The 24,407-nt window shown below is 44.4% G+C and overlaps 1 protein-coding gene and 1 long non-coding RNA gene across 6 annotated transcripts in view; one reads left to right on the top strand and one right to left on the bottom strand.

The window, feature by feature from the left end:
• The window catches only part of LOC140492649 (uncharacterized), a 30,000-nt gene extending 17,910 nt beyond the window's left edge, over window positions 1-12,090 (top strand). Inside the window, exon 2 of the long non-coding RNA XR_011963594.1 lies at window positions 11,840-12,090. This is a non-coding gene — a long non-coding RNA (uncharacterized lncRNA). The remainder of the gene's footprint in view (window positions 1-11,839) is intronic.
• Window positions 1-24,407, bottom strand: part of LOC140492647 (RNA-binding protein FXR1-like) — a 78,054-nt gene that overhangs the window by 11,634 nt on the left and 42,013 nt on the right. For all 5 annotated transcript variants that reach the window (XM_072591686.1, XM_072591683.1, XM_072591682.1 and 2 more), the window contains exons 3-11: window positions 19,717-19,810; window positions 18,845-18,916; window positions 11,418-11,566; window positions 10,491-10,584; window positions 9,585-9,701; window positions 8,296-8,466; window positions 3,352-3,430; window positions 1,197-1,306; window positions 584-670 (exon numbers count right to left, since the gene is read on the bottom strand). In XM_072591686.1, coding sequence (XP_072447787.1) covers window positions 584-670; window positions 1,197-1,306; window positions 3,352-3,430; window positions 8,296-8,466; window positions 9,585-9,701; window positions 10,491-10,584; window positions 11,418-11,566; window positions 18,845-18,916; window positions 19,717-19,810 — 973 coding nt within the window. The remainder of the gene's footprint in view (window positions 1-583; window positions 671-1,196; window positions 1,307-3,351; window positions 3,431-8,295; window positions 8,467-9,584; window positions 9,702-10,490; window positions 10,585-11,417; window positions 11,567-18,844; window positions 18,917-19,716; window positions 19,811-24,407) is intronic.

The following is a 24,407-nucleotide window of genomic DNA, read 5'->3' as shown; positions in this document are numbered from 1 at the left end:
ACACATTTACAACATCCAGTATACACTCAGGTTTGTGTACTGCTCAAATTCACCACAGACCTGCTCCGGGGTATTAGACACGTTGTTCAACCATACCCACTCTTGAGACAAAGGACATACATAGTAAATACAGAGTTTTACCAGCCCCAAGTCCCACCCAGCCCCTCTCCTCTTTGCTGAATCCCCAGTGCATTCTCCCCTTTCAACTATCGATCAAGGTTTTTTTGAAACTACAGGCAGTATTTCAGATCACAACCCCATATAAGAGAACTCTCACCTATATTCTTTTTGCCAATCTGTATTCATGGTTAATCAGCTCTCCTGTCGTGGAAAGAGTTCCTTTTTTAAGCTCCTCAATTGATTCTGAAGTTTCTATATTAGGATGTACTGTTGTGACATGTTGTAACTGATGGATAGAATACATGTGCACCTTGAGAGGTTGTGTATTTTACAAAGAAAGGATACTTGGAATGTCTAGGTCTCCAGATAGAAACCCTGGACCATACCAGTCTTGTTCACCCCCATTTCTCCAATTCTGCCCAACAGTGAAAAGTAGTAACATGTCAAATTGTTGAACAATTACCGTCAGATAGGACAGGTGATACTCCAGCAGCACTTGAGCGTTCACTAGATTCTCCTTGGTGCCAACAAATGTGAAAGGAACCATTCCCTGCAGGACAGAGGGGAACACACTGTAAAGCAGAGGAGTCACTGTCTACCAGTACCCGGATGTTTCAGGCTCCCAAGTCTAAATGGGAGAAGAGCTCAGGGCTTCACTGGGCGATACGCTGACATGCAGTTGGCTGGTTTACGAAGTACATTGATTGAGATGGTATGGGCAGTCACACAAGGGTCACCTTAAGGCAGCTCTGAACTGCAGCTTGCGGCCCTGGAGTATATCCACATCAGGAGCACGTGGCTGAAAGGCCAGACAGACTGTGGAGGATTCTTGACCTTCCGGAGCGCTGTGATCCCTTGGTGCACTGCTGGATTACAGGAATCTTGTTCCACATCACTCAGCCACAGCACTTTAGGAATCCAGGGTTTTGAGGGTGTACAGGGCAAGTCACTGGCTGGGAATCTGGCCCTGAAGAAACCCTCATGATCAAGGTCACCTTATTATTCAGAGCAAAACAGATATTCACACAGCAACATTATCACTGGAACCCGACAGGGAACGGCACTGAGGCACTGACCTCCTCCCTGGGCAGTCTCTTGTCGTTGTCTCCTTCAATGCGAACCCTCACCACACCAGACTTATCCACAATCTCCTGAATTACTTTCCCGTTCTTGCCAATCACCTTGCCTGCATTGCAAAGAGACACGAACAGGTATTAGCTCATTACAAGTTACTATTTAGGGTAGGACCCTAAGCTATTAAATGGCTTTTGTTTTTGTTAAAATACCTAGTATTCAGAATCCAATGCTGGCCTGATATGAAGGACTCTGCCATTCCAGTATAAAACCAGAGGACACTGCCTAGACTGGCAGAGTTAGCAGGGTAATTGTCTAACTGCAGACACACAGCATTAATTGGAGTGAAATTTCCATGGCCACTAAATTCAAAGTCAGTCCATACAGCTAGGTTGAAGACAAACATTAACGCAGCAAGAGGAAGCTGCAGGTGGCCACTGACAGTCAGTAGATAGTTCCTCACATCTGAACTCGCTCTATGAGCCCACTTTAGACCCAAGAATGCAGAGTACTTCCTAAATGAGGAGATTTTTTTGTGGAATGAGAGATTTAGGGGTTGGGAGAAGAGGAGGCTGCCCTCTAGGGTGCTCCAAGAATAGAGATCAAAGCCAGTGGGACAAGCTTCTAAAGAATTCAAGTTACCAAATCTCAAGGCAAAAGAAATACAAAAGTGGGGTCAAAGTTATACAAAGCTCTGGGGACAACAGCTGGAGAAACTCCTGGGTATGCAGGTATCATGGCGATGTAACCCTTAGTAACACATAGGGTTAGGCTAATGGGCACATTGCTGTGAACCCCAGCACAGCAGCTGAAATGGCAGGGGAGACCAAGGGCAATTGTAGGAAGGTAATAAATACTGGCCTTGTCACACAAAGTGATTAAAAAAACACAAATCAATCTGGGCTACACCGGCATTGGAGGGATGACCCAATGGGAACATAAGAGCTGACTCCAGACAAGTTGATCGAATCAATAACCAAAAGGCATAGGTGTGAGTGAGGCCATTAAGTCTACTCTGCCATTCAATTACTACTGATAATTTCTCATTCGGTCTTCCCCCTGTCACCTTGGACCACTTTACCAAGCTAGAAACTCTTTCAAGTATACTCAGTGACTTGGTCAATGTATCCAAGGCACAGTTTCTCATATGCAGTGTGTTCGGAGGTAATGTGGCCATAGAAAGCTTCATGGAAGACAGTTGAAGGCCTGCTGCTCTGACCTATCATTGTTCAAATGCAGCCAGGTCAATGCTCCCAGCATAAAGATGACAGCAACCCATTTGACAGACCGGAAACAGAAATAGGAACACTCTGGTTTGTTTGTCTGAATGCTACATCCGAGATTGTCTTCAATGGTTTGGAGCAGGATGAAGATCACATTACAATTACCATGAACATAGACAGACAGAAAGAGCAGACAGCCATTTGACCAGAGGAGAATGATAAACTACATTTACCCGCCATTGTTTTCCAACCCTCCCCAAGGAGAATCTACTGATTTTGGTCTGAAAAAGTACAAGCAGTCCAGCATCTAGAAACAGTTTTAGGAGTGAGCTCTAGATTGACCTACCTTTTGAATAAAAAACGTTTCTTCCTTTTGTACCTATTATACAGAGGGAGGGTTAGCACTGCTGCCTCAGTTAGATTCCATCCAGTTTGCACATTTGCCCTGTGTCTGCGTGGGTTTCCTCCCACAATCCAAAGATGTGCAGGTTAGGCTGGATTGGCCATGAGAAATTGCCCCAGAGTGTTCAGGGATGCGCAGGCTAGGTGGGTTAACCATGGGAAATGCAGGGTTACATGAACAGGGTAAGGGGTTGGGTCTGGGTGGGATGCTCATTGGAGGGTCAGTGTGGACTTGATGGGCCGAATGGTCTGCTCGCACACTGGAGGGATTCTATGACTCCACAAAACAGAACACAGAAGCCAGTGGTATAATTTTGGGCCTTACAAGGCTGGAATCCTGCAACTGTTTGCACCTGAAGTTATCACAATTTTGCACGTACTATTCAATAACCACATTCCTTCAAGTGGTCAACTATAACTGCATGATTTACTCAGTTACATAGCCATCACAATTCACCACCTGCTATCATTTCTCCAGTTAGTTGGTGTGAAGTTGCTGCTGACTATAGGCAGTATCTGGGACAACACTTACCAACGAGGCTTCGTGGCACTTGAACAGAGTTCTCAGAGAATTCCAGGTAACCTCTAGCCTGTTTTACTGCTTCCGGTGTCTGGAAAAGCAAAACAAAAAACAGTTTATCCATCAGCAAATACAAAACTGACCACCTCCCAACTGTCTCAGCACCTTCCATTGAGAATGCAAATGCAATTATTGTGGGTACCAACTTACCAACAAGTGGCGATAGACCCGACCCCACAACTAGAGAACAGAATCACAGCCTTACTCAAAAAACTTCAGAAAACTGGAGAAATAAGTTTAACTTCCAAAAGAAAATGAAACCAGATGGCTCCAACACACCACATTTCTACGGATTACCCAAAATTCACAAGCCAGGAGCCCCCCCCTCAGATCCAGTCGCTCTACCTGGAACACCAACATACAGAGTGGTCAAAGATTAAAACACTTTAAAGACTCACATCATTCCATCCACTCCACCTGAGAATTCCTGAAGACCATGACAGAGATAGAAGAGGATGAAATAATGGTCTCCTTTGATGTAACAGCCCTGTTTACATCCAACATTAACCTGGCCAAGGTAAAAAAAACAAGGACTGCAGATGCTAGAAACCAGATTCTGGATTAGAGTGGTGCTGGAAAAGCATCGCAGTTCAGCAGCAGAGGAGTACAAAATGTCGATTTTCCTGCTCCTCGGATGCTGCCTGAACTGCTATGCTTTTCCAGCACCACTTTAATCCATTAACCTGGCCAAGGAAAAACTGACTACACTATTAGAAGACCCAAAGTCACATACACCAACTTCATCAGCAAGGACAGTATCGTCGAGTTAATGGACCTTTGCCTTACCACACACTTCATCTTCAACAACAAAACCTACAGACAAACCAACAGACCACCCATGGGATCTCCGATATTAGGGTTCTGAGCAGAGGCAGTAACACAGACTCAAATAAACAGCTCTGCCAACCATCCAGCTCAAACATTGCGTCCCCTACGTGGATAACATTTTTGTCATCATTAAATGGAACAAATTAGAGGAAACCTTCAAGGCCATCAATAATACCCTTACTGGCATAACATTCACAAAAGAGGAGGAAACCAACAAGCTGCCATTCCTAAATGTAACAGTAGAGCGAACAGCCAATGGGGAACTTCAAACCAGTGTCTACAGGAAAACAACACATACAGACCAACTACTGAACTACAGAAGCAATCATCCCAACACCCACAAACGAAGCTGCATCAGAACATTATTTCAACGAGCCACCACACACTGCAGCACAGAGGAACTATGCAGAGCAGAGGAAAATCACCTATACAGTATATTTAAAAAAAAGTCCACCGATTTCTCAGCAACAAACCCAAACAAGCAGACAAAACACATCCAGAAACCCGAGCCACTCTCCCCTATATCAAAGACATCTCGGAAATGACTGCCAGACTACTCAGACCTCTTGGCATCATGGTAGCCCACAAACCCACCAACACACTAAAACAGCAGCTAATGAACCTCAAAGACCCTCAACAGACAAGCAAAACTAACGTCATTTAAAAATACCTTGCAAGAACTGTAACAAACACTACATTGGACAAACAGGCAGAAAACTAGCCACCAGGATACATGAACACCAAGTAGCCACAAAAAGCTACTCACTAGTATCCTCACATACAGATGAGAAAGGACACCACTTTGACTGAGACAACACATCCACCCTAGGACGAGCCAAACAGGTGCACACATAAGAATTCCTAGAATCATGGCAGTCCAACCATAACTCTATCAACAAACACACTGACTTGGATCCCATTTACCACCCCCTGAGAAAAAGAACTGGAAATGACGTCACCATATGAAATGATGTCACCACAGGAAATGACATCAACTCAAGGAAACCCAAATACAAAATAGAACACTGGCTACACCACTGGTGCTTCATCTGGAGGCTCACTGAAGATGTTACCTAGTATGGTGACGAAATGTCTGAAAATGCACCTTCCAGCTCAGTGAGCAAACCCACATCCAGAACCTCAACTCGAGCTACAAATCTTCTCAGAACTCGCTAACCTTCCATCAACTCGAAGAATTGGAGATTGAAGCACTTACTGCCAGATTGGATTTGTCTCACTTCTGGTGAATAGGACACCTTGCATATTACTGACTGCTGCCCAGTGTTGTAGCTGTACTGCAACAGCTTAACTTGAGAGCTTGCTTTGGTTTCAGCACCACAACCAGGGTCCACTGGCCTTGCTATATCCAGTCTGTTCAGCTATTTGATCTCTCTCCCGTGACTGAAGACTGACAGCTGTAGAGGTGGGGTCTCTAAAGAATCACAGGTGGATCTCCCACTCTCACTTGGGCTCAAAATGGTCCCTTCAGCCTGGTGTGCTCACTGCTCAGGAGGGTGGAGATGCTTGAGCTTAGCCACACACAACTGTCAAGCTGTGGATCTAATTCATCCTTTGAGTGTCCACTTGGCTGTATCTACTGCATGCTGCTTCTGCTGTTCACTGTATATATCACTCTGCACCAGTTTGACAGCTCACTTCATGGCACTTTGCCTAGGACTATCTAGACATGCTTTCTCAAGTCCTCATGGGACCAGGACTGGTCAAGACACTTAATGGAGTGAGGCGATCAGCCCATGAGATTCCATCTTTGAGAGATGATAAGCCTGTCATCTCAGGAGCCATCCTAATTCAGCCTTGAAAAGGGACAAGCTCAGTCTTCACAGCCTTTTGAGGTAAAGAGCTCTAAGACAAGGCTTATCCTCATCGGCCTTAAATGGGCAATCCCTTGCTTTTTAAAAGACCTTAGTTCAAGATGCTCCCACACGGAGCGAGCATCCTCACCACATCTACCAACATCCCTCAGCATATCTTGCCTCAATCAAGTCACTTCTTACCTGAAACTATGACAGATACAAGACCAGCCTGACTGTTACCTGACCAATCTGTGGGAATAAGATTCGCCCAGTTTTTAAAACAAGTCTCAGCAAGTTACAGGACAGAGTCAGAGAGACTGGGGCTGCCTTCATCAGAGACAGTGTTAGATTTTATTGTACCTCGTTGGAACAGGTTCATACAGCTGAGTGGCTTCCTTGGCCATTTTGAAGTCGTCAGCCATATTGTCACATGGTATGGGACCACATGAGGTGGGCAGACCTGTTAAGGACAGAGGATGCCCTTCCCCAAAGAACTTGGCTGAACCAAATGGTATTTTTTTTAAAAATGACTCTGCGGTAGTTGTTTCGGACTATTACCAAAACTAGATGACTTTTATTTAAGATGTATTCAAATTAATGGAAAGCATTATGAAGGTAATTAAGACTTGCTTTGGTGCCACCAGAACAATGTAAAACCAGTCACTGCTGTTTGAGCTGACAGCCCAGATGAACATTATGCTTGATGCCAATGGATGATTAACCAGCCTGATACCCAATGTCATTAATTGTCACAGAACAGTTAAATTCAGAGTGTCAAGCAAGGTATTACGGTGGGGAGAGTGTGAGTGAGGATGGGAAGGAAGGTGGGAGATCAAAATGAAGCTTTGATCAGGGTGTAGGAAACCCATTTCTAGTGACAGGTATGTGTAAGGAACCAGATAACACAGTGAAGGCAATTTGTGCAAGATTCCTAGACAATAAGAAACCATTAGAAAAAAAACAGCAATTTATAGCATAGAACACACCATCTAAAAGGATTATGGAATCCACGTGGAATAAAATTTATCCAGATTTTGGCTGGAAGTTGCAGGAAAACACATTTATGGAGAAATACCAGGAAACGCTGTTAACTAGGTAGCTCTAAAGAACCGTAAGACAAACAGAAATAGGCCATTCAGCCCATTAAGTCTGCTCTGCTATTCACAAATCACAGCTGATCTCAATTCTCAACTCCATTTGGGCTTTTCCACAGAACCCTTGATTCCCTTAAAGATCAAGAAAATCTGACTTGAATATATGATTTGGAGGAACTGGTATTGGACTGGGGTGTACAAAGTTAAAAATCACACAACACCAGGTTATAGTCCAACAGGTTTAATTGGAAGCACAAGCTTTTGGGGCATCTCCATAACCAGTTTATGAAGGAGCAGCGCTCTGAAAGTTAGTGCTTCCAATTAAACCGGTTGGACTATAACCTGGTGTTGTGTGATTTTTAAACTTTGACACAAATATACTTAGTGATCCAGCCTCACCAGCCCTCTGTGGTAAAGATTTCCACAGATAAATTCCCTTCACCAGTCTTATTTGTGTGATGCATTATTCCGATGATGCCTTGCTTCCGGAGTCTCCCCAGAGGAAAAATAACCTGCCTGCATCTACATCTACCTGGTCCACTCCCCCAAGGACCCTTTTCCACTTCAAAAGGTCACCTCTCATTCTTTGTTCCATCAAGTACAGGCCCAGTTTACTCTATCTTTCCTCAGATAGTCCTTCTATACACAGTATCAGCCCAGTCAATCTTTTGTGGACTGGCTCCAATGCTGGCTTATTATTCCCTAGACAAGGGGCCCAAAACTGTTCCAACTGTGGTCTGACCAGCACCTTGTGAAATCTTTGAAAACCCTCCCTGCTTTTATACCCCAATCCTTTTGAAATGAAGGCCACCATTCAATTTGCCTTCCTTATTATCGAAGGAGTTTGGATGCTCGTCTTTTGAGTGTCACAGACAAGAACTTTGAGATTCCTCTTCCGTAACTTTCTGCAGTCTTTCTCGAGACATTTAAATGAAGGAGATGATCTGGTGGACCAAATGGCCCTTCTGTGTCACATTTACTGACTATTACAAACCATACACCTAATCACACTGAAGGCATCAGTAAGATATATAGTGTTTTAGAGATTGTCCATATTTCAATAAAAACATCACAAGCAATGCTCTATTTTCCTCCAATTATTCAAATGAATAAAGCAACCAGAGTCAGGTTATAATGGATGCAGCCTTCCTGCCTCTCACCTCTCCATATATCCGAAATGTGCACGTGTCCTCATCCAGTTCAATTGCTGTCACCCCTGGCACCTTCCTGGCCTGCTGAATGTTGGCACCGTGTGTTCCAATCGCAAGTCCCATCAGATCCTCCCGGACTCGGAATTCCTCCTGGAATGCAGCTGCCAGCTGCTTGGTGGTCTGCAGCATTTATCAGAGGGGAAAGAAACAAACATCAGCCAATGATGGCCTGTGTTCAGTCAAACAGGAGGCAAGTCCAAAAACCGCTAACTTCAAAACCTTCAACTCAACATTTTTTTGGTCTTTGCTTCTCTCTAAATACCAGGATTATCACAGCAATGTCCAAACCACAAGACGGAGGCCATAAAGTAGCCCCAAAATCCTGGCAAACAAACTCTTAGATACCAGGCAAGTCGAGGTCCATCTGTGTACACACTCATGCACAAGTCAAGTCCCACGTGAATTCTGCCAGGAGTTCAGAAGGGTTTTTAAAACAGATTTAAAAAGTGCATTTGCCTCATTTGAGGATAAATCCTAAAATCAAAACACTGGAGCCTCTGAACATCAATGGGAGCAGAGATTCTTTAAGGCTTTTTCCAAAGCTGCACCAAGCCTTCAATGTACACGTTGAGCGCGCCAACATTAAAGAAAAACTTGCATTCCTATTCTCAATACTTTCAGCTCAAATATCTCTGAACTCTGGAGGATGACTGACTGACTGACTGACAGCTGCTGGGTGTCAGACAGACAGAGCATTCACAAAAAGTTGCAGCATTGAATCCTGGTGAATGACAAGGGTCTTTTAGCCAAGCTGGGGCAAGTTCAAAACTAGGGGGCATATGTTTTAAGGTGAGGGAACAGACATTTAGAAAGGACTTGAGGGACAATTTTGTTTTAAAACTAGAGTGGTTTGTGTGTGGAATGAACTGCCAGAGGAAGCACTAGATGCAGGTACAGTTACAACATTTAAAGGACATTTTGATCAATAGGAAAGGTTTGGAAGGATATGGGCGTTTTGTCTGGGAACATGGTCAGGTTGGACTGTAGGGTCTGTTTCCCTGCTGTATGATTGTAGGACTCAAAGGCAGCAACTAGCTACAGTTTGTTGCTACACTTTAAGCACTGTGCTTGAGTCCACATTTAATTTTGGTTGCAGATGGAGGGGGTGGGGGTGAGGATTTGAACAGCCAATACCCCATACCCCCCCTCAGCTGCCTGGAAACAACATCAAGGTGCAGATGTTTGCAGCCTCAGATCCACTCCCTCTCCTCCCCCCCCCCCCCCCCCCCCCCACTCACCTCAAGGTGTTTAGTTGCCTCCTCGTTTCGGGACATCAGCATCAGTTTGGTGCGAATGCTGCGGAAGTGCATGTCACTCAGCAAGCCTGCACGTTTCACAGTGGACTCATTAATAGACTGGAACAGAGGAGAACCATTGTTACTCTCAATCCTTTTGAAATTTAACAGTTGGAACTGCATGCTACACACTTCAGGTTTCTCTCGGTGACTACTGAACTTGTTCAAGGTTGGTAACCCGAGTCAGTGACCCAAAGGTCAGCTTCCATCATAACTCACCACTACACCTCTTCCCATCATACCCTCCTCCCCCTCCAACCTCAAAGGCCTTCCCTTCCACTTTCTTCTCCCCACCCACTTCAGAGTCAGCACTTGCTCGAAAGCCTGTTAAATCTCGTCAATAACTCCTAACTCCCAGCAAGCTCCTGTGTCCTAGCCTATTTGACTCTGCTTAGTATTACAGAAGTTGGTCAGGTCTTGTGGCACAACAGTAGCGACCCTATCTCTGGGCCAGAAAATCTCAGTTCACGTTCCACCTACTCAGGAAAGGTGCCTGAGTGGGTTGACAAATACTCAACAAGACTAGTACACTCAGTAAAAAGGGATTTTGCTTTAAGGGCCGTGGTTGACTTCACGTTGTAAGATCCCAACCAACATTTGGAACAGCCTTTCCAGTTTGCCAAACCACCCATTTGTGCCCCTCCTGCTCTGTACTCTCCGAGAGACATACCTTTATCTACATTGAGTGTATCAACTCCAACATAACCCTGGTCAAAAATAAACCCATCATCCACAGCAAGACACATGAGCAAGGATTCCGGGTACATCCTGCCAGTTCAGGTGCTGAATGGACAGCACCAAACAAATAGGCCCGGTAATGCGTGCTTTGATGTTAGTTTTTGTGCTTACCAGGAGGACCAGCTCGCCGGTGCTGTGGTTGTACACGATGGAGTGGGCTCCAACAGCTTTTTTGAAATCCTTGTGAGCATTCTCATTTGCGCAGCTACAACAGGAAACAGGATGGGGTCATGAGAAAGAAGAACATAAACAAGGAAACACACAGCACCTTTCACAATTTCAGGATACCCAAAGCTCTTTATATATTATGACACACTTTTGAAAGATGGCATTACAGTAGACACTGGAGTGTAATAATGTCACACACACCCTACTACTCCACAACTTAATAACTAAGTAGTTCACCCAGTTCCCAAGGTGGCCAATTAAATACTACATATCTACCAGGTTTTAAATTCAAACGAACAAGAATTCTTTAAGAAAATTTTATCAAATTCCAACTTATTTATCGGTGAAGATATGAAGTGGTGGAATCTGAATAAAAACTTAGTTGGAAATTAACAAGAGCGTTGCATATGGAACTGGATAATGGAATCCAGGCAAATAGATAGAGTTAAGAGCAGCGATGATCTAACTGAATGAAACCGATGGATATTTCAAAATGAGATCATAGAATCCCGACAGAGTGGAAGCAGGCCGTTCAGCCCATTGAGTCCACACTAACCCTCAAGAATGCCCCACCCAGACCAAGATCCCTACTTTATCTGTGTAACACTGCTTTGCCCATGGCTAACCTACCTAGACTATGGGCAATTTAGCACGGCCAATCCATCTAACTGCACATCTTTGGACTGTAGAAGAAAGACCACACAGACATGGGGAGAAATGTGCAAACTCCTCACAGACAGTTGCCAGAGGGTGGAATTGAACCTAGGTCCCGAGCACTGAGAGGCAGCAGTGCTAACCACTGAGCCACTGTGTTGCCCTAATGGTTACACTTGTTAGCCTGACCATCAAATACCACAAAACAAGACTCACGCCTCTTTAAGGTCCTCTGGCACTGGGATGGTGTGTTTGTAGAACATGGTCTTGGTGGCAGTCTTGTTCGGATTGACGGGGCGAAGCCGCTCCATGGTGACAATTTCGTTGTACGTGGCATCACAAGCAGCGTATTCTATCACATAAAACTGAAACAATAAAAGCAGCAATCTGTACCCAAACTCACGTGTAACAATCTGACAGGATCAGTCTCCAATAACCCACACTAATTTATAGTTTTACTTCAGCAGATAAGGAGATGATATCGGTGCGACAGAGTTAGGAGGTACATTCTTGTAATGTCTTAATTTTGTAAATAAAACACTGATTGGTCAACCACTGCCAAGAAATGGACCAGAACACACACTTTTGTTCAATTGAAATCAGCAGCGTGCATACATATTCTTTTGGTCTGCCAACAGGTCCCTGTACTAGCTTTCCATACACTGCCATGTCCTGGCGAGAGTACAAGGATGGATGCGCGGCTGAGGAGCTGGCTCAGGGGGCACGGACTCTCAATCTCGGATCATCGGGATCTCTTCGGGGTTGAAGTGACCTGTACAAGGTTGTACCTGAATTGGAAGGGGACTAACATCCTGATGGGGAAATGTAACTCATTGGGGATGGAAGACCCAAACAGACTAAGAAATAAAGCCCGAGGTTGGTACACTAATTGATTTCCTCCTTTTCTCAAATCAAGGCAGAGAATGAGGCAAGACTGAAAATTAAACTGCATTTATTTCAATACCAGAGGGCCTGATAAGTAAGGCAGATGAACTCAGGGAACACGGGACTGGGATATCATAGCTAATCCAGAAACGTGACTCAGGGAAGGGCACGACTGGCATCTTAATGTTTAGGGTATAACTACAATAGGAAGGATAGAAAGAGGGGGGCAAGGGAGGAGGGGGAAGGGATGTTTTTGATTCAGGATGACATTACTGTACTTGGAGATTTCACTGGATATTTCCCAGGAATATGTTGGCTGGAAGGAGAAATGAGAAAGCTATGATATCCTTGTTGGGATTTACTATGGGCCCCTCAGTAGTCAGTGGGAAATTGAGAAACAAGTTTGTCAGGACTTGCAACAATAGTAGGGTGGTAATGGTAGGGGATTTTAACTTCTCAAACAGACTGGGACTGTTATGGGCTTGGATAGGGAAGAATTTGTTAAGTGTATATAAGAACATTTTCTGATTCAGTATGCGGACGTACCTTCTAGGAAGGGGAGAAAAACTTGACCTACTCTTGGGAAATAAGGCAGGGCAAGTGACTGAGATATCAGTGGGGAAGTACTTTGGGGCCAGTGATCAGAATTCTATTAGTTTTAAAGTAGTTATGGAAATAATAGACTTGATCAAAAAGTTTAAAGTTTAGCTCAGCAAGGCCAATTTTGACAGTATTAGGCAAGAACTTTCAAAAGTTGATTTGGAGAGGCTATTCACTGATAAGGGGACTGTTGGAAAGTGGGAAGCCTTCAAAATAGGATTGCAGAGACAGTATGTTCTTGTTCATGAGAAGGGCAAGGCTAGATGACTAGAGAAATTGAGGCTCTGTTAAAGAAAAAGGAGGAACGTTAGGCATAGAAAGCTGGGATTCAGTGAATCGTGAGGGGAGCATAAAGGCAGTAGGAGTGTTCTTAAGAGGGAATTCAGGGGGACCAAAAAAGGAGACACGACCTTGCATTCTCCTTAACCGTATTTGTCAAAGCTAAGAGATTCTACAAATAGATTAAAGACAAGAGTAATTCGGGAGAGAAGAGAGTCAAAGACCAACACAGCAGAGGAACGGGCCCTTTAGACTCCAAGCCTGTGCCAACACATTTTGCCCTTCCATACGAAAACTATTTTAAAAACTGTCTTCCCTTACAGGATCGGGTTCCCTCTATTCCCTTCCTATTCATGTCCTTGTCCAGGTGCTTCTTGAATGCTGCTATTCTGTCTGCTTCCAGCACCTCTGGGCAGTGTATACCAGATACTCCCCATCCTGGGTGTGAAAAACCTGCCTCACACTAAACATACCCCCACCCCAACACCTTGAACCTGTGCCCCCTAGTAACTGACCCCTCCACTCTGGGGAAAAAGCCTCGTACTTCCCACTCTACCCATGCAATTCACAATCTTTTAAACTTCTATCAGGTCACCCTCAACCTCCTGCATTTCAGTGAAAACAAACCCAGTCTATCCAACCTTTCTTCATCACTAAAATCCCTGATACCAGGCAATGTCCTGGTAAACATTTTCTGGACCCTCTCCAAAATATCTTTCCCCTTCTGGTAGAGTGGTGCCCAGAACTGTTTGCAATATTCCACTTGTGGCCTAGATAAAGTTCTGTAAAGCTGCAGCATCACTGGTCTACCCCTTTAATCAACGCCCTTTCCAATGAAGGGGAGCATGCCACAGATCTTGTACAACCTAATCTACCTGTACTGCTACCTTCAGTGATCTGTGGACCTGCACACCCAGATCCCTTAAAGGTTCTGCTATTCACTGTGTACATTTCCACTTGTATTTGACCTTCCAAAATGCATCAGCTCACATTTGTCTCGATTAAATTCCATCTGCCATTTTTCTGCCTATGCCTCCAACTGATCTATATCCTGCTGTATCCTCCAACAATCCTCCTCACTATCCAGAGCTCCAATCTTTGTATAGTCTACAAAACTAGTTATGGTTCTCCTCCCCCCCCCCAACCAAAATCATTTATGAAGACCACAAATGGAGGTGCCAGCATTGATCCCTGTGGAACACCAGGAGTCACAACCCTCCATCCTGAGAAACATCTTCCCAGCGTTATGCATGTCTCTACGAGTGAGCCAGTTCTATATGGACCTTGCCAGATCAGCCCGATACCATGTGACCCCACCTTTTGTACCAGTCGGCCATGAGGGACCTTGTCTAAGGGTTTACTGAAGTCCACGTAGACAATATCATTCGATTTTCCCTCAATCATCGTCACCACAAAACAAGTCCCTTAAAGATCAGCAAGGCCAACAGTGAGAGGAACCACATGAGAAGGGTGGGATACTAAATGAGTATTTCATGTCAGTATTTACGGTGAAGGAGGATATGGAAGCGAGCGAACTTGGGGAAATAGCAATTCCTTAAGAAGTGCCTCTATTACAGAAGAGGTGGACATCTTGAAATACATAAAAGTGGATAAATCCTAGGGATTTGATCAGTAGCTTCCCAGAGCTTTGTGGGAAATTAGGGAAGAGATTGCCAGGCTCCTTGCTGAGATATTTGTAGCAATGATAGCCACAGGCAAGGTGCCAGAAAGCTGGAAGTTTGAGGGTGTGATGTCATTGTTTAAGAAGGGGGATAATGAAATAGTTCCCTGACTTTAGATAGGCAAACCTGATAAATGTCTAGATTAGAGTGGTGCTGGAAAAGCACAGCAGGTCAGGCAGCATCGGAGGAGCCTGACATAAATGATGGGTAAGTCAGAGTTTAACTTAAACGTAGGTGAGGTATTGCATTTTCGAAAGGCAAATCAGGGCAGGATTACACACTTAAATGACAGGGCCCTGGGGGGTATTGCTGAACACAGACCTAGGAGTGCAGGCGCATAATTCCTTGCAAGTGGAGTCTAGGAGTTTGGCTGTGCTTTTCCATCCCATCAGGCAACATCTGAGGAGAGTTGACATTATGCATAAGCTCTTCTTCGAGAATGCTTTGTTCAAACCGTCAACTGTTGCTCCTCAGCTGCTGCCTGACCTGCTGTGCTTTTCCAGTGCCACACTTTTTGATTGATGTCCAGTCCTCACTTTCTCTTGTAGGAGTTGGGATGTCATGTTGCGGCTGGACAGGAAATTGGTTAGGTCACTCTTGGAATACTGTGTTCAATTCTGGTCTCCTACTATAGGAAAGACGTTGTGAAACTTGTAAGTCTTTTTCAAGCCCTTTCAATGTTACTGCCAGGGTTGGGGGGGTTTCAGCTTTAAGGAGAGGCTGAGGGGGTGACCATACAGAGGCTTATAAGATCATGAGGTGTATGCATAGGGTAAGTAATCAAAATCTTTTTCCCCCCAGGGCAGGCAAGCCCAAAACTAAAAGGATAAGGTTTAAGATGAGAGGGAAAGATTTAAGAGACCCGAGGGCGGTGCATGAGAGAAAGGAGTTGCCAGTGGATACAATTACAACATTTAAAGGGCACCTGGAGGGTATACAAACAGGAAGGTTTACAGAGATATGGGCAAATGGGACTAGATCAGATTAGCGTATCAACAGCATGGATGTGTTGGACCAAAGGGTCTGTTTCCATACTGTAAAACAGACTCTAGGATAAGTGTATCATTCTGAAACAGAGACAGAGACAATCTAATTTGGTTATCTGCATAATTTTTAGCACATAAGAATATTCTAGTAAAATCAAGGAATTGCACTTAAACGTTAGACATGGAATGTTTTGCAAATGCATTCTGGTACAATTCTCAGGGCAATGTCTTGATCAGAGTCAACGTGCCCATTTTCAGTAAAAGATTTGGCAGTTAATGGTCAGTCATCATTAGCTGGTGTATTTGCCACAGCAATTCATCAAACCTAGCAGCGATCTTCTCTCATAAATGTTTCCCCTTTAGTTTCTTGCAAATTACCTCGGGCTTTTTCAGCACCACAAGCTCTATATTAACAAATTAAGTATCCTCAAGCACTTGGCTATTTCAAAGGTTACCATAGAATACACAGAACTATGGACCAAACTAGTTTCTGGAGTTTACTGTTCATATGAATCTCTTTCCCAACATACTTCAACTAATCAAAGCTTCAAAACCCACTTCATTCTCTCTCATGTGGTCAGCTTCCTTCCACTGAAATGCATCTTATTTATAATGAACAGCAGCATAGAATAGGAAGGTCAGGGCATTCCCTTCAAAATGTCTGTCAAATAATCCCGCGGCATGATTACCAAAGGGGAAACCGTGCTGGGGCTTCACAATCCAGTGTTTGAGAAGTCAGCTTTCTGGGAGACGAGGACTGGCCTGTATGGTGCATGTTCTTCAGTATTTTTTATAGCATTCAACAAACAGGTTTGCAGCTCAAAAGGCAAATCGAAGCACATCCTGCTTCACTGTACAATATCAAGAAGCACCTACAGTACCAGCTGCGTACATCTACCAGATGCTTTGTAGCTACTCCCACGGTTCCTCTGACAACACCTTCTACTAACCCCATGACCTCTACCACCTTAGAGGGTGAGGGCAACAGGTATTTGGAAACACCACCAGCTGGAAAAGGTCCCCAGCAAGCCAGACACCATCTTGACTTGGGAACTCACTCACTGTTCCTTCACAGCCACGGAGTCAAAATCCTGGCACACTCTCTCTAACAGCACTGAGTGTGTTCCTGCACCTGTTCAGGAAGATCACTTCCTACCACTTTCTCTTGTGCAATTAAGGATGGGCAATAAATACTGGCCACGTGAAGCTCACAGAGCTGAAAGTGGGATTCCTGAAGGGCTTAGGCCCAAAACATCAATTCTCCTGCTCCTTGGATGCTGCCTGACCTGCTGCGCTTTTCCAGCAACACATTTTCAGCTCTGATCTCCAGCATCTGCAGTCCTCACTTTCTCTTCCAAGTGAAGCTCACATCCAAAGACCAAGCATTTATAAGCTAAACGGCTTCTACCAAAGAAAATTCATCAAACTAAGTAATCAGACTGAAAATGTGCCATCACGTACAGACAATAGACAAACACAGCAGCTAACAGGGAATAGCAAGAGAGATAAAGAGTAATGAAAAATTAACATTAAGCTACAAATAAATGCACCATTCTTACAGTACAAGCACCAAGTACCATCATCTAAATACCTCATTGCAGATCAAACGTGGAAGGAACAAGGCTACTTTTCCACCCTACATTGAACAAATTGAATTTAGGTGAACCGAAGTTGTTTCCACTGCTCTGAATTTGAAGGCAGCGAATAACAATTGGAGAGTTCAATGTGCTAACAGCAGCAACATTTAAAAGGAACCATGAGAATTACAAGAGACTGAATCTAGGAGATAAGTGGCCAAAATATTTAGGAAGGCGGAAAGAATGGAAACAGAGGAGAACATTTTATGGCATCAACGACATTGGCTCTGGGTTCTAAACAAGTGTTGAAGCCTCCACTATGATGGGCAGGAGGTGGAAGCTTACTTGGAAGAGTCAATAGCCACAGACATCTCTACCACAGTCTGCAACGTGCACCAGAATGAAACAAACTGAATACAGAAGAACCTCGATTACCCGAAGGACACGCGCAGGCAGTATTTCACTCAGTTAATCGAATTCCAGATAGACGAATGTTAGTTAACAGTTTAGCCGAGCATCAGGATCTTGCCGGATAATTTGATATCCAGACAGTTAAATGCGAGATAATGGAGGTTTATCTGTAAATGTGTCCAAGGGTCTCACAGCTATTTCTACTCTGGGTAATCCTCTGGAATCTAGTATTCATATATGCTACTTTGGTTTTGTTTGGAGAAAAAAAAAGGCATGTGACCAGCTCAAATGAGAAGAGAAACAGCTGCAGAAGCCTAGGTATGGGAGCACTTATAGAGAGAAAGCAGACTCAATTTTTGGGTTCAATGACCCTTCTTCAGAATCCATCAAGTCACCATTTCTTTCTTGCTCTCTTCCCAGATGCTGCCAGGCCTGCTAGGTTTCTCCAGTTGTTTCAGATTGCCAACAGCCGCAGTTATTTGCTTTTTGCTGCATAATAGCTGTTTGGGTTTGGAAGCCGTTTTGAAAAGCTCCTCCTTCATTCCCAGTATTGAGTACAGGAGTTGGGAGGTCATGTTGTGGCTGTACAGGTCATTGGTTAGGCCACTGTTGGAATATTGCATCAATTCCGGTCTCCTTCCTATCAGAAAGATGTTGTGAAATGTGAAAGGGTTCAGAAAAGACTTACAAGGATGTTGCCAGGGTTGGAGAGTTTGAGCTATAGGGAGAGGCTGAACAGGCTGGGGCTGTTTTCCCTGGAGCGTCGGAGGCTGAGGGGTGACCCCATAGAGGTTTATAAAATCATGAGGGGGCATGGAGAGGGTAAATAGACAAGGTCTGGGTTGGGGGTGGGGGGGGGGGGGGGGGGGGGAAGAAGAAAGAGTCCAAAACTAGAGGGCATAAGTTTATGGTGAGACGGGAAAGATTTGAAAGGGATCGAAGGGGCAACCTTTTCACACAGAGGGTGGTAAGTGTATGGAATGAGCTGCCAAAGGAAGTGGAGGCGGCTGGTACATTCACAACATTTAAAAGCAACATCTGGACAGGCACATATATAGGAAAGGATTAGAGGGATATGGGCCAAGTCCTGGCAAATGGGACTAGATTAGGTTAGGATATCTGGTCAGCATAGAAGTTGGACCAAAGGGTCTGTTTCCGTGCTGTACATCACAGTCTCGTTTGGCTCCTAAAGGATCACAAAAACAGCTGCAATGAATACTCACATCTCCTTTCATCATCCGCACACTTGCCAACCACCATCCACAGGGTTCGTGTTCATTTGCTCTGGAGTATACCTGAAATATTATGAGTGTGTTGTTCAGTTTAGTTTCAATGGACATCCATTGGCATCTCCCCTACCTTGGGGATACCAAACACAGACTGGGTGATTGCCTTGCTGAACACCTCAACCCAGCCGAACTGAATAATCCAAAGCTACTGGTTGCTTGCTATTTCCATTCAGCACCTCCTTGCCATCTTCATATACTGGCCCTTGGCATACTGCAGTGTTTCCAGTCTGGCTCAATGCAAGTTGGAGAACCACCACCTTATCTTCCTTCTGGCCACAACATTTAACAAGGTCAATAACTTCAAACAAATTCATTCCACCCCCTGGAGGGAAATGCAGCTAGGCTGCCCAGAGGTGAAGTCAGGGAGCACTACTTTAAATAAAAAAAGAAAGTAAAAGTTTCCAACTCTCCCCAGCAAAATGAGGAGTCAACTGAAAAACTGAGGCAGGTGGATAAATTCATGAAATAGACACAGCACTGTTGAAGCTCAGAAGGTCTGGCAGTATTTGTGGAGGGAGAAACCATTATCCTGGAGCCCAATATGGCTCCTCTTTTGAACTTTGCAACATTCACAGTTCTTTGATTTTATTCAATAGATTTTTGTTGAGCAAGGTTTATGAAATCTAAGCAGTAGACAAGAATTCAAACATCTCTATCTGAATGTTAAGTAGCACTGAAATTTCAAGCTCCATTACAAGACCAAGAGCAAGCTGTGCTGCTTTGATGTTTGGGGCAGGAGGGAGGAAAATGTGTCAGAAAAACCAAAGATAACATAACCTCTGAACATTAGCATGCACCAGTCTTACCTCAACTTCATCACCTTCACTGATCTCTTTGTTGAAATCTGCAGGAGGCGGTAGACGCACATCACTGAATGGAAGTTGTCGCTCAGGTTGCCAGCTGTGAACAGAGAACAAGCGACAAGCTCATGGCGACGAGGTCAGGAATTTGGAACATGGTCCAGAAGCAGAGAATGCCGCTTGCTTGCCTCCCATACAGAGAGGAGGAGAGAGAATGCAGGTGTACCTATCTCCTACTGTTCCAGTCAAGGACTACATCAACCACTGTGGGACCTTGAAACTGGAGTACCATTCACAATGAAACCACTTTCAAAAACATGTCAGAAAGCACGAGGAGTCTACTGCAGATGTGGGACGATGGTCACATACAAGCTAAAGGGAATGGGAATTTCTCCAGGGGAAGTGTTATTAATATAACAGTCTATTTAAAGGCCTGAACTTTCAGCTTCTATAACAACTCAACTGAGAATACAGAGCATAACCACAGGCAGCACCAGGGAAAGAGACTTGGGATTTTGGTTTGTGCTCAGTTAGCTGAAACAAAACATCACCATGTAAACTTCAACTCTCAACGACACTGGATTGTTCATTGACTGACGAATCATTCCCTTGCAGGAGGCCTGGTAAAATGGTTAACTTCATTCTCACTTACACCATTTGTGAGCAGCCTCCAAGCAGACAGAAACCACTAACCTTTCACCTTCTGACTACCAGCTTTCAATCCACCAGTGACGATGACCATTAATCCCACAATGTTCAATCTCAAAGATGCTGCAATAGTGATTTTATCAATCAAAAGCTTTGCAAGCTTTCCAGGTAGGTATCTAGCAGGACACACTCAACTGTTAATCTGAAGATTTCAAAACTATTCAACCAGATGAGAGAACAATGCAGATTTCTTTCCCATAATAGTAACAATTTGAGATCCCAATGAAGCCTTATCCATCAAAATCAGAAGAGAGATGGAGGGGAGGGGAGGGGAGGGGAGGAGAGGAGAGGATTGGGTAGGTGGGATAGCAGTATAGATAAATCCATCAGGATGGGTCACTTTCTCAGTAGTGAATCTGTGACTCCACTTGGAAAGGACAGACTACAATCATATGGTGAGGAGAAGATTAAGCTCCTCAATGTCCTCTTTCTCACCACATTGTTGATGGTGGTACCATTTAATAAATCCCTCTACTCCTTCAGGAGTTGGACCAAGCTCATCACTTCGATAGCCTAGACCTTGGCTCTGTCCCTTTCCTTGTAGGTCCAATGGTTCCTCAGAGCTTCCCAGATGTTATCACTCAGCTCAGGCGACATGATTAAGGCAATAACTGCAACAGGAGACACTTTCCTGGAATCTCCCAAGTCCAGTGTAAATCCAAGATCTGCTGCTCTCCTTTGTGGGACATTCTATCACATTGCACAAAATCAGAGCTTTCTGTGAAACATCGGTCATCCAAACTGCCTGCAGAAATCACCTCCAGAATACCAAAGGTGTGTAGCAATTATTTGAACAAAGTTGAACCACACCCACTGGACAAAATACTACAGCAGCATGTTTATTTCACAGGTGGTGGGGGACAAAAAAAAGTGAACAGGAGACAATGACAAAGTGAACACAACCAAATGGACACCAACCAGGACTCCTACTCCTACTCCTGCTCCTGTTCCCACAGCCAGACAAGTTTGGGACTCATGTGGGCAATGCCCTCAAAGACCTGACCATTGGAATAGAGTGAACAATCCGGTGGGGAGAAATATCATTTGTTAGAGCATACAGCCCTCAGATGGGCAATTCGTGCCTTTGGCTGCAATATAGGCTGCTCATGGCCATTCCATCCTTACCCAGAGCAGGATGACTATGCTGGATATGTTAGCAACATGGAATAAGACTAAGCTCCACAGGCTGGTTGGCCATCCAATGACATCATGGCTGATCTATGACCTCGCTCCTTTGTGACCCACATCCCTTAATACTTTTACTGAAATGTATCACAGATTTAAAACAAACAAATGTTGGTTTTATTACCAGCAGGTTACTGATCATTGCATAAAAGCCTTTTGATCCATCTGACTGTTTGCAATTCTTCAATCAGTCCCACTCCTTCCCAAGGGCTCTATTTCTCCCTTCCTCTTTAGTCACCACTCCTAGTATCACACCCCCCCTTGATTCACTAAGATATAATTATCAAACAAATATTGAACAATTCAAATTCCATCTCTCCTTCTGGCTCAATTATCAAATATTTTCAATTCAGTGGCCTACTGGTTACCACCTTCCCACCACTGGGAGAGCTTTTTCCTCAGGCAAAGCATCGTTTTTAAAAAAAAACACAAAACTTTTTTCACAAGTTGACAAAAGCTCAGCAGTTGCTGCAGTCTGATCAACTACCAGCCTCCAGCCGTAGCCACCTAGTACGTTAAGACTAACAGCACTTCATCAGCAGCCCTGATATCAGAGGATTCACACTGGCATGTTTTCCAAAGAGAACACACCATATAGAACCAGGTAGGACCAACTTTTGTGGTTGTGTCACAGGATTAGATTAGATTACTTACAGTGTGAAAACAGGCCCTTCGGCCCAACAAGTCCACACCGCCCCGCCGAAGCACAACCCACCCATACCCCTACATCTACCCCTTACCTAACACTACGGGCAATTTAGCATGGCCAATTCACCTGACCTGCACATCTTTGGACTGTGGGAGGAAACCGGAGCACCCGGAGGAAACCCACGCAGACACGGGGAGAATGCGCAAACTCCACACAGTCGCCTGAGGCGGGAATTGAACCCGGGTCTCTGGCGCTGTGAGGCAGCAGTGCTAACCACATGAGGCACTGATCCTAACCTAGGGGTGTGGGGTGCTGGTGGCAGAATCCAACTACCTGGGGAGAACAAATACTAATGCGAATCCGGCATTTCAGGAACGTTTGACGCCATAAGCTCCTCTTTAGAAGCGTCAGTGACCTCTACTTTCCCCCTCAAAATTTGCCTCAGTTGGCCTTCAATACCCAACCACCTTCTGCCTTATACCAAAGTTCTTTCACCGAAGATTTGCCAAAGCTTTCCTCAGATTGTCCTGTCGAGTGTTTGGACTGTTTTGAGTGATACTACATACACACAAGGATGAGACAAGAGTCTTCACTGGTGGCACAACAATTTTAAACCTTGAAAGGTTAAGGTTGAAAGGAAAGATCATGCTTAGTAGGGAACATGGTAGAACCTAACAGTGACGTATCACGGCAAGAATGGAACATCCTCCAGGACCCACAGCAAGATAGAGAGAAAAAAATGGGATAAACTCAGTTCACAAAAACAATCCCCTCAAATCCAGGGACCAGGATTGGAGGCCAACTTTACCAGCATCTAACCAGACAGGAGACAAGGAAATCTTACAAGCTAGTTCTCAGCTGCCAAAAACTAACCAACTCATGAAATGGTTTGCATTTTAGCACGTTATTTCTGTCTGCATGCATCACAAAAATATAATTTCAGGAAAGCAGGCTGCGCGGCAAGCCAAGCAGAACCTCAGACATTGCTAATCAAGTCGCATCTAGCCAACAGCACACTGCAATTTTCCCCACTCTCCATCTCAGAATGGAGACTGTCCCAACAGTAGCCTCCACTCATATCAACTACACAGTGGTTTCTGAACAAAAACTGCAAAATGACCGAGTGTCTGAATAGGTTCAATGATATTTTCTACAAATGTATAATTCCAGTTTTGAAGCTGAGCAATGTACAAAAAGCCATAAACTATTCAGTCCAACTAGCCCAAAACGATCAAACTTGTGTTACCTCTGTGTACAAAACAAAGTTACATCATACAGGTTTGATACTGGGTAAGCTACAGTTGCAGTGTTCAGTTCCAACATCTCACCTTTGGGAAGTATGTGAAGGCACTAAGTACAAAAATACACCCATAGAGAATGGTCCCACAGAGAAGGGACTTCAGTTACATTAATAAATTGGAAAGGCTGGAACTGGAAAGTCAATGCGGAGTTGTACAGGACACACTGGTGAGGCCACTTTGGCAGTCCTGCATGTAGCTCTGGTCATCCAGTTAGAGGAACGATTTTATTAAACTGGAGAGGGTTCAGAAGAGAGTTAGAACACAGACATAAGAACATTACAGCGCAGTACAAGCCCTTCGGCCCTCAATGTTGCACCGACCTGTGGAACCAATCTGAAGCCCATCTAACCTACACTATTCCATTCTTTTCCATATGCCTACCCAATAACCATTTAAATGCCCTTACAGTTGGCAACCCTATTACTGTTGCAGGCACTGCATTCCACACCCCTACTACTGAGTAAAGAAACTATCTCTGACATCTGTCCTATATCTACCACCCCTCAATTTAAAGCTACATCCCCTCGTGCTAGCCACTGAGGAAAAAGACTCTGTCCACCCTACCTAACCCTCTGATTATCTTATGTCTCAATTAAGTCACCTCTCAACCACTTTCTCACAAAAACAGCCTCAAGTCCCTCAGCCTTTCCTCATAAGACCTTCCCCTCTATACCAGGCAACATCCTGGTAAATCTCCTCTGAACCCTTTCCAAAACTTCCACATCCTTCCTATAATGCAGTGACCAGAACTGTATACAATATTCCAAATGTGGCCACACCAGAGTTTTGTATAGCTGCAGCATGACCTTATGGCTCAGAAACTCAATCCCTCCACCAATAAACACTAACACCAT

Source organism: Chiloscyllium punctatum, chromosome 21, assembly GCF_047496795.1.
Source record: "Chiloscyllium punctatum isolate Juve2018m chromosome 21, sChiPun1.3, whole genome shotgun sequence".
Classification (NCBI taxonomy): domain Eukaryota; kingdom Metazoa; phylum Chordata; class Chondrichthyes; order Orectolobiformes; family Hemiscylliidae; genus Chiloscyllium; species Chiloscyllium punctatum.
Note: the sequence above shows the minus strand (reverse complement) of the source record. Positions and strands in the feature narration are given on the sequence as shown.